Source organism: Pleurodeles waltl, unplaced genomic scaffold, assembly GCF_031143425.1.
Source record: "Pleurodeles waltl isolate 20211129_DDA unplaced genomic scaffold, aPleWal1.hap1.20221129 scaffold_212, whole genome shotgun sequence".
NCBI classification, from domain to species: Eukaryota; Metazoa; Chordata; class Amphibia; order Caudata; family Salamandridae; genus Pleurodeles; species Pleurodeles waltl.
In genome coordinates this window covers 254646-266083 of record NW_027149918.1, presented here as the reverse complement: position 1 = coordinate 266083, position 11438 = coordinate 254646, and the positions used below count along the sequence as shown (strand labels likewise).

General features: G+C 40.4%; 1 protein-coding gene across 1 annotated transcript; it reads left to right on the top strand.

Moving 5' to 3' along the window:
* Positions 1–439: 439 nt before the first annotated feature.
* Positions 440–1568, top strand: LOC138274939 (olfactory receptor 1468-like). Its single transcript, XM_069219060.1, has one exon. The coding sequence runs from the start codon at positions 440–442 to the stop codon at positions 1373–1375; it is 936 nt and encodes a 311-aa protein (XP_069075161.1). The 3' UTR covers positions 1376–1568.
* Positions 1569–11438: the final 9870 nt, after the last annotated feature.

Below are 11438 nucleotides of genomic sequence, written 5' to 3'. Positions count from 1 at the left end.
TATCTGTAGAATGTTTTGTATCTGCTTAATGAAAGGGAAGTTATGGAAGGGTCACATACATACTTCCGCTATTATGACATGTTTGTACTAGGGGATGTGACTCTAAGCAACCGCATGCACTCCCATCAATACATCTATTATTTACTGAAAAGTTTGATAATCCCACTGTAAACATATTTGAGCCCAAAAAAATGAGCCAATTGGTTTTGACGGTGTTGTGGTCCATATAAAAATATTTTATGATATTCAATTTTGATATTGAATATATTACAGATGTGGGCCATAGATTTCTGCACAGTAAATGTTAAAATAATACAAGAATAACTCCCCTGATTTAAGTTGAATTAATAGATGTATTCAAAGAAGAATTTGTTAGGAGCTATCAATCCCATAGCAATGTCATACTAACACTTGTATCATCTCTGCAGATATTTGAAGCATGGAGCTGTCCAACGGGACCACAGAGACAGAATTTATCATGCTTGGGCTATCAGATCTGCCAGAGCACCAGACATTACTCATGGTAGTATTCTTGACTGTATACTTGAGCAACATTGTCGGAAATACAATGATCATATCCTTAACAAGGTTGGATACTAATCTTCACACCCCTATGTACTTTTTCCTTGGAAATCTATCCTTTGTCGACGTGTGTTTCACGTCCTCAATTGTTCCCCCAATGTTGAAGAACATGGTCTCCTTAAAGAAAACCATAAGCTTTCATGCCTGCATTGCCCAACTTTTTTTCTTTCTTTGCTTTGCTTGCACTGAGTGTATTCTTCTTGCTGCCATGGCTTTTGACAGGTATGTAGCCATCTGCAACCCTTTGCATTACATGATGTTGATGAGTAGGAAAGTATGTATATTCTTAGTAGCTTTCTCATGGGTGTTATCCTCCCTGCACGCTCTGCTGCACAGTCTTATGGCATTGAGACTTTCTTTCTGTGGCCACAAGAAGATTCATCATTTTTTCTGTGACATGGCCCCCCTGCTGACACTCTCCTGTTCCGACACCACCATCAACAAGCTACTTATTTACACAGAAGGAGGTATGCCAGTTGCCATCCCCTTCCTTATTGTCATGATTTCATACATCCGCATCATCTCCACCATACTAAAGATCCGCTCCACCCATGGTAGATGGAAAGCCTTCTCCACCTGCTCCTCACATCTCACTGTTGTAATTTTCTTCTACAGCACAATCGCCTTCATGTACTTGCGGCCACCCTCTACCTATTCCATAGACTATGATAGAATTGTCAGCATTGTATACACTGTGGTAGCTCCCACGCTGAACCCCTTCATTTACAGTTTGAGGAACAAGGATATGAAAGGAGCTTTACGAAAAGTCTTATCCAGGAAAGGAGAGATCTGACATTTTGAAAGTATTTGTTTTGGCAATGAGAAGACATCAGAAGCAGGCTTGATACACAATTGTTTCCATGCTGCAAGCGTATGACACTTTATGCTACAGAAGCATAACAATTTAGCACAAGTACAGAGAAGCTAAAATGAGTTTACCTTTAGAAAATGAATAATGATTAGGGGCCCATTGTAACAAACAAAATATTGTTACAGTCAATATACAATGGCAGACTGTAATATAAGAGATTTTGGAGAAGAGTCTAAAACAAAAATATGCCATGCTACTGTTTTCAGTTCCATTAGCAAGTGGTGCCCAGGAGCACGGTCTGGGTAAGGGATAGAAAAATGTAGCTTCTTAGGGTACTAGAGATCCTTGCATCTAAAGAAGTTAGAGATGCATAAAGATATGGGGAAAATCCCAAGGAGTATGACATCAGACTAAGAATTATTTACAGTTCCAAAAGATGGATTCAACCATTAAATACATTGAGTAAATCTTACCTAGAATACCCTGGATAATATCAGCTACATTTGATAAATTGCAAAAGGTTGTTATTTTGTTGGTGTTGTATTATGTACACATGATCTTGTGTCACTCTGAACTTCAATGTCCCATAAAATCCCTGCCACTACTGTTTATATCTGTGAATCTAAGGGCCAGATGTACAAACCATTTTACCGGTCGCAAACAGCAATTTGCCATGCACAAAGATCTGTATTTGGAAGGGTCTTGCTTAGGGCGTCTCTTACTAATACCGAATATCACTGGCATGTATGAATGTTTTGCGACCGAAATGCGGTCGCAAAACATTCATATTTTACCAACTCTGCACAGGAGGTGATAACCCATTCGCAAATGGGAAGGGGGTCGCCAAGGAACTCCTCCCCCGTTGTGAATATGGGTGAAACATTTTTTAAGAGCAGGCTGCTTGCTCCTAATAAATGAAAAGAAAACTTTTTAGTTCTCTTTTTGAAATGCATCCAGTTGTTCTTTAAGGAAAACGGGCTTTATTACAAAATAAACCTGCTTTATTCAACATAATTCACATAGATAATGCTATCAATACAGAGGGGGGAAAGGATCAGCCCTGACAGCCATTTGCTGTTTTGAGCATTATTGGGCTGTTTTTCAGCTCACATTCATCTATTGATCAGCTCACATTCACCATCAGCTCACATTCGCCATCCATTGGTTTTAAGGAGGAGGGGGCACTCTTTTTGTATTTTCTTTGTGTAGTGCGGCTATTTCCTACATCATATTACACAGGGATCCCCTTCTCCGCAGTATGAGGAGGTTCGTCACTGGTGGGATATAGCTCACATTTTGTAGCTTCTCTGGGACACTATTGAAGAGCCGCAGGAGATTTAGACAGCACAGAAAAATACTAATATAGTATCATCTATCCCACAGTAACCATCGAGTTTGGGGTTTTCAGTAATGGGCCATATTTGACCTCTGTGCTCTCGCCACCCTCTCTGTAAACATTATCGTGCCAGTTTCTACAGTATACAAAGGGCAGTAACTAGACCATCCCCAGTTAAATGAAGTGTCGTAGTTGATTAACAACTGACGGGTCCTCTAGTGCAGGGTGCAGACTAGTGATTGTCATGGAAAGGTGCGTGCGCTCAAAGGCCGGGTTTGAGCTGTTATTCAGTGGCTAATTTTCACAGTCTGTGTCACCTCCAGCTTTTCCAAAATGCTGTTTTCTGTCGTGATGATGTCGGGATTTTAACTATGCATCTTTTTGGCATGGTTACTGTGGCAGACAGTGTCTGACAGAGGCATCAGCCTGCTTGTGGGGAGCTTCCGCATACAAAGAGATGAATGCAACGCCCTCTGGTCTCGTGCAGACTTCACTTCCCCTCTGCCAGCTGAACGATACAAGCACTGGCAAAGCCAATAGTTCTGGCTTGTTTCAGGTGAATGTTTTGTGTGTTGTAAAAGCCATATCCTGGTGTGTAGTATTATATGTTTGGGTTCACGAATGGAAATCACACATAGACACCCAAATCCATACAGAAAATGCCAAGAAGCACATACATATGCTCACATACACACATGCACACATACACAGACACATATACAGTCAGACAACACTCATAGAGCTCATGCAGGTACACGTGGATGGTTATTGGATACGTCGATTAATTCATGGTTGTGCTGATGTATACAATAATGAATGGTTGTTGGCTCTGGGTGCATAAGGTGGTTGGGTGGAGAAATGGAGAGGTGGCTGCATATCTGGATGGATGCAAATTTGGGAGTACGGAAACATGCTCGTAGTTTGATGGATGAACATTTGACTTGTGTGAGTATGGATGATAAAGGCATAGAGATGGGTGGAGGGATGAAGGGGAACAACAGTTAGTAGGGTTGAGAAGGAGTAACAGTAGGAATAAGAGTAGTCAAGAATAGGTCTAAGTAGGGATATGTAGAAGATAAATATGGATAAGTAGGAGTAAAGTATGTAGGAGTAAGAGTAGGAGTATGTTGGTTGGAGCAAGTAAGAGTACACAGGGCTAAAAGGGGAGTAACCAGTATACAAATAGGCATAAGTAGGAGTAATTATAGGAGTGACTAGGAGTAATTGTAGAAGTAACTAGGAACAAAAAAGGCTTAGGTAGGAGTGAGAATAGGCATACATAGGAGTAAAAGCTTGTGAATGGGTAAGTGTATGAGTAAGCGTTAGTTAAGTAGAAGAGTAGATGTAGATAGAAGTGTGGGTGAATAGGAGTAGGTAGAATTAAGAGTAGGAGTAAATAGGTTGGAATAAGTAGCAGTATGTAGGAGTAAGTGTGAGTAGCAGTGAGAATATGCTTAGCTAGGAGTAAAAGTAGTCATATGTAGGATTGAGCTTAGGAGCTAGTAGACGTAAAAGACTATGACCCTCATTATGATACTGGCGATAAAAACCGCCCACAGCCTCGGCGCCGTCCGCCAGATTATGACCACAGCCAGATTTTTGCCAGAAGAATGGCAGAAATCCAGCTGTGGGCATGCCGGCGGATGGCGGTAAGGTGGCGCTGCTGCCACCAGCAGCGCCATGCCAGTATACCACCACCAGCTATATTATGACCCATAATATGGCGTGGCGGTGTTCTGCTGGTGGACCGTCCCATCTCCTGCCGGAGGAACCCCTGCACACAGTTAAGTGGGTGCTCTGACAGGGGAGGGGGCGGGGTTGTTGTGTGTGTGTGTGGGTGTGTGTGTGTGAATGGATGTATGCATGCATGGATACATGTGGGAATGGGTGTGTGTATGCGTGTGTGTGTGTGAGAAGGGGGCGTGAATGTAGGGGGGTTTGGAGAGGAAGAGGGGTGGTGGGTATCTGGAGAGGGGGGTGGGGAAGACCTTTATCAGTGACAGGTATGGTTTTCGGGGCGGTAAGGAAGCCGCGGAAACCATGGCGGTAGGTGGGGTCATTATCCCACAAGGAGTACAGTGACGGCCGCCGGGCTGGAGATTGATATCTCCAGCCCGGCAGCTGTTACCGCCGTGGCAGTCGGTGTGGTACATTGGCGGTTTGTCATAATATGGTGGAAAGTGCCGCCAGCCTGTTGGCAGTGCTTTCCACCATATTACCGCCGACAGCCAGGGACATTATGAGGGCCTATGTAATGAAAATAAGAATAGGGAGAATTTCACAATGTATAATTACATGTAAGAAGGATTGTGTATCAGTAACAGTGAGTGTAGAAGTTAATAGTACATATTAGTATATAGAAGTAAGAGTAGCATAAACTGGAAGTAGGCAGTAATAGGCAATAGCAAGTAGAAGATAAATAGGTACAGTAGGTGAAGATGGAGTATGTCAAAGAGTAGGAATAAGATTTGGATAAGTAGTAGTAAGAGCAATTAGGAGAAGAAATAAGTAGAAGTATGATTAAGAGTTAGCAAAAAACAGATTAGGGTTAGCCTAGAGTAAGTAAGTAAGAGTAGGAGTCATACATAGGTGTAAGTATCAGTAAGAGTAGGAGTAAACAGAAGCACAGGTAAGTTGAAATAAGAGTATGATAATAGTAGAGGGTAGGTAGGTAGGGTGGAGTGAGAGTATATATGAGTATGAATAGTAGTAAGAAAATTAGGGACAAGTATGAAATAGCAGAACTATATATGAGTAAGAGCAGTGAAAGAAGGTAGGAGTAGGTCAAAGTAACAGAATGAGAACATAGGAACATTATGTAGAAGTAGACTATGTAAGAATAAAAAGAGGCTTAAACAGGAGTAAGAATAGATGTAGTAAGAGTAGGAGTAAAAACAAGAGTAAGAGTAAAAATAAGAGGAGAAATAGAAGAACAAGTAAGTTTGAGTAAGAATAGGAATAAGAGCTTGAGTAATGATAGGGGTAAGTAGGTTAACGTATCTAGGAGCACTAATAGATTAAGAATATGTAGTAGAAAAATATGATTTAGTGTGTAGATGCAGGGGTATGTGGGAGTAGGTTCCTGTGAGTATAAGTATTAAAGGTAACCAGGAGGAAGAGTCAAAAAGTAGTAAGTAGAAGATTAGTAATTAGAAGTACTTAGAAGAAACAGGAGAAACAAGTAGGAATAAGTAGAAGTCGGAGTAAGTCCAAAGAGAATTAAATGCACAAATGCTGGGGAGAGCCTGCAGTCGATTGTGGTGACAAATTCACCAGTTCTGCTCGGCAGCAGTGACCCCAGTGGCAAAGGAAAACTGGCCTCAGCCTGTGGTCCGTCATTGTAGCATGTCAACCACTTCTGCTCAGCAGCAGTAACCTAGGTGGTAGAGAAAGGCTGGGCACAGCTAGATGGCCAGATTATTCTGCCTTGAGACGTCATCCGTGCTGCCTTTGCCTTGGGCTGATCCTAAATGTGATGAATACTCAATCTAGCCAATTCCTGAAGGGTTCTCACTGGAGGAAACAAATGCATGAAGGGGGCTGACCAAAAGCTTTTTCTGTATACTGTATATGTTGTGTGTTATACTGACTAAAAGTCTTACCAAACAGTTAAAGCTGTTTCAGAGAGTAAACTTTATGTTGAGTCCAGTCCCACAGCACCTGCGATGCGGGAATTACTATCTTGACATGTTATCATTCTAGAGTTATTCAAACTGATTAAACTGCAAAAGATAACAATGTTTTCAGAATGTTGCTGCAAAAAGAATGTGACGCAACACCATCATTGTAATTTTGGCGACAATCTAACTTTTAAAAAAACCTTACGGTTGTCAAACTTTTATAAACGTTCTATTGGCACAATGTACACTAAGGCCTGCTTACTTATGGTGTAACTGCCACTGAGAGAGAACCACAATTCATGTTTTATATTGACATTATATTGCCACTCTGTAGTAATGGTAGACGCTTGCACACACTTTGTTATCCCACAGTTGTACTTCCAGATGGAAAACACAAAGGGGTGTATTTACAAGCTGTAGAACAGGGATGCATCCAAACAGCCAGGGAAACGAGGAGAATGTCAACAATAAGTTTATTTATGTAAATAAACCCACAACACTAAGCCGCATCGAAGGTCAGGCTTGTCCGGTGGTCAGCTACCAGGAATGCCGCTCACCACCATTACAACCCCAAACCTCTGGAACGCCACCATGTCATGGAATAAAATTAACATTAAAGAAACAATACAAGAACAAACTCATATTCAAAAACAATACTACACACCTTCCTCTTTTCACAAAAACAAAATTAAAGTAACTCTCCTTAAGTACACACTAAGTGAGATCATAACACGACAATCTTGATGGCAACATAATGGGCCTTTGAAAACAAGATTGTTTGACAGTTTTTGTTGCCTCCACTTGTGAAGTAAATGATTCCGCACCACGAACACTCATCTTCCTATCTGAAAAAGAAACATTTATGTCTGTGCTTAACATAGATTCATCCTCTTCCATGTCCTTTGAACACGTTTCCAGGTAAATCCTTGCTTGCTGAGCAGTAATTGGTATAACTCTGTTCTTTTTCCACCACCCCTTCCCAGAAAGTAACACAGCACTCTTCCCAATTCTCAGTACTCTGGTAGGCTTATAACATTTCGATTCCCCTTTCAAGACCCTTATGTTTTTTTTAATATAACCCAACCACATTTTTGGAATTCAATTTCCTTCACATGACTTGTCTTGTCAAAGTATTGCTTTGTAACAACTGCTTATCCTCAACCATTTTCTTTGATATCTTCTGTTTGCACAACCAATTTCGAAAACATTTCACATTTGGCTTGCGACCTCTGAGTAATGAAAAAGGCGAAACATCTGTAGTTGTGTGAGGTGTGGTATGCTAAGCCCACACTTTTTTTTCAAATAACTCAAAACATCCATACCAGATGATAATGCAGTCTGAATTCCTTCCTTTAAAAAACGATTTGCCCTTTCTACAAGTCCATTAGCATCAGAGCTATATAGAGCTACTTGAAAGTGTTTAACATCATGTAAATGCAAAAATTGTTGCATGTCTTTCAACAGAAAATGTGAGCCGTTGTCTGTGACTAGATCTTTTGGCGCACCTTCCACGCAAAATACCTTTTTAAGAAAGTTAATCACATTTTTTAATTGTGTGGAATCCACAAAATCAAAATAAATCCATTTTGTTAAATAATCAAATAAAACCAACATATACTGACTTCCGTAAGGCAACAATTGAAAGGGCCCTGAGAAATCCATTGCCACTTTGTCCCAAGGACCTTTTGGTAGTGTAACAGGTGTCAGTGGTTTCTCTCTGGTCAGCCAATGTTTGTCGGACACTACACATTGAGGACAAACATCAATAAAAAAGATCTCACTTCTGAATCCAATTTAGGCCACCAATAAAACTGTCTCAATCTCTTACAAGTGGTTGAAACCCCTAGATTACCTGCAGACATTTCCCTCACATGTTAGTTCCGATGACATTTATTCAAAACTCTGCAACTCTCCTTGGCCACCCTTCTCTTTTATATTTCAACACTTTTCCTAATGCAACATCACTCTCCATGGCTTTTTCCCAATAGGTTTCAGAAAGCTACCCCCCACACCTTGTAAAGCATCCACCGCGATTAACAATCCGCTCTCAAATTTTTCCCACCTTTAACATATTTTACACGCATGTCATATTACTGCAATTTGGCTAAAATACGAACCAAGTTAGCAGAAGCTTTATCCAGACCATCTCCTGAAAGTAAGAATACAAATGGCTTATGATCAGTAAACAGATCAAATGGTATGCCCCACACATATATTTTTAATTTGTGCACAGCCCAAACACAAGCCAAAGCCTCCTGCTCAATAGTGCTATAGGTTTTTTTTGCATTCAATAGCGTCCTTGACGCAAAAGCAAAAGCTACAGTTGTCTCACAACCATCCACAAACTGTCCCAAAACTGCTCCCAGTCTTTTGAGACTAGCAATAGCAGTGATAAAACAATCACCTTTAGGATTAAACAGTTTCAAAGCCGGAGCTCTAATTATCAACCCTTAACTTTTTCAAAGGCACCATCAACTTCCTGAGGCCAGACAAATTTCACCCCTTTATGAAGCAACTCCCTTGAGGGCTGAACAATGATGGCATAGCCCAGCACAAAACGGGCACAGTGTTCACAAAGACCAAAAAAAGACCTAAGGGTATCCTTATCCGTGGGTTCCGGTGCTTTTTGGATTGTTTCCAAATTACTACACTTAGGTTTGATGCCTCCGTCAGAAATCAGGTGTCCAAGATACTCCGCCTCTTTAACTATGATTTTACAATTCTCTGGTCTTCCACTCATGTCCCTCTCCTTCAAAATACCAAATACTCTTTCTAATTGTGTTATGTGTTCTTGTCTTTCTTTGTGAAAATCTAAATATCATCCTGGAAAGCTTGTACGCAATCTAAGTAACCAAACAAATAATCCATCATCCTTTAGAAAACACTAGCTGCTGATGCAAGCCCAAATGGCAACCTTAAATATTTGTAGGCTCCAAGCAGTGTCACAAATTTGGTAAGCTCCTGTGAACATTAATCTAATGGAATCTGATGATACGCTGAATGTAAATCAATGAAGGAAAAATATTTTGCCGCACTAATATTTGCTAACATGCCTTGTATGTGCGGTAGAGGATGGCAATCTACCAATAAGTTTTTATTGAGTGACCTTAAATCAATACACAACCTCAACTCACCTGATTTTTACTTTGTGAGGACAATGGGAGAAACCCGCTCTGAAGCTCCAGCCAGTTGTATCACTCCCTCCTTGCATAAATTGTCCAATAACATTTTCAAATCAAAGCGAAGACTTAATGGTATTGGGCATACTTTGTGTACTACACAACATATTTTAGACATTAATTTGATATGATGTTCAAAACCTACCACATTCCCTGTCTGTTTTAAATACCTCTAGAAACTTATCCATAATCTGTCCCAACACATCTTCACAATCCTCAATGACGTTTACTGGTAATTCACCTAACGTAACTGGTTCATCATGACCTGGTCTCAATACTAATCCAAGTTTAGCCAGATCCTTCCAACCCACAATGTCATGTCCCCTGACACCAACGTAAAATTTGTGTTACCTAAACACTCTACATTACCAACAAAGTAGCCCAACATTTCAATGTTGAACTCCCCAAAAGCTTTATGATTGATGTCCATGCACTCTAATTTAAAGCTCTGTGGACACATTTTCATAAACGTATGATCTGCTAAGATGGTAACAGGTGCACCTGCATCAGCCATGAATAAAATATGCCTGTTGTTCATATTTTTCTTGAACCAGAGGTCCTTTAATCTTTGGCATATATTTATTACCTTCAACTGTCAGTAATACATTCTCAAACTACTGTACACATACATCCACACTACTAATTTTGATTCTATTGTTAACCCCTTTAAACAACTGATTCCCTGCTCTGCGCATGGCCTTAAAGTGTTCCAATTTTCTGCAAACATTACACTCTTGAGGAAAGAATTGAATGTTTAATACTCTTTGCAACATCAATAACTTCAGAAAGAGTAGGATTTCTACAAGTCAGCAATCTTTCCTGATTTTTTTTGTGAAAAGCAATTGAAGACAAACTGATACCGGATATAAATGTCCACGTTATTTTAAAATTTGCATGTTGAAGCCACACACGAAGATCAGCAATATATTCCTCTACTGACTCATCATTTCCCTGTTTCCTTCTAGCAAAATTGTGCCTCTCCGGTAGTACACTAGTCTCTTCATAGCACTGTTTTCGCATTCTTTCTTTCACTTCTTCATATATATCCCACCTGACACCTTCGGCAGCAGGTGCAGGCACTACAGGCAACTTGTCAAAGACTTTTTGGCCAGCTACCCCTAAATGGTTCAACAGTAACACAGTTGTACGGTCTGACTCATATCTTGCCACTCCAATAGCCACCAAATATTTTTCGAAAATACACAACCACTGTCTCCATTTTATTGTAGGTCTTCCAGAACATTGTAAAAATGGAGTTGGTTGAATAACATTGTTGTTAGACGCCATAGTCAAAGCAGAATATTATTTTCTTTCTTAACTTCTTCTTTTTCCCTTTTTTTAAAATAAATCAATAAACTGTGGCTCTGAAATCATGTAACAACTATGTCGGACAAAGTCACAAATTACACCAAATCTGTTGTAAAAACTGCAATCTCAGGCAGTAAAAGATAAACTGTACAAGTTATGTTTCAAAAACGACGAAGCATGTGTCTCATTCGATGTGCAGACGATCCAGATGCCACTAGCAACAATGACTCCACACTTCGTCAGGGCGCGCTGAAGAATAAACCTCTCTGTAATAAAAAGCGCTCATCGTTGCCCCTAACAACCTGAGCTCCCACTGCGTGATGCATCTGACCTCAACGTCATCAATCACACAATGCTTCACTTCCCAGGAAAGCTCCAGCGTCTCTGTTTATGCATCAGGCATAATGTATGCAAGGAGGTGTTCCCCCACATGGAGGCCCAAAAAAATAGCGCAGGGAAATTTACAACATTTCACTTCACCATTTTTTCCATCTTTTTTAACACCTGCTCAGAGCAGGCATTAAAATGATGCACCTATATTGACCTATGGGCCTCCCTGTGCTTTGCTGCACTAGCGTCAACATTTTTGACAATAGTGCAGC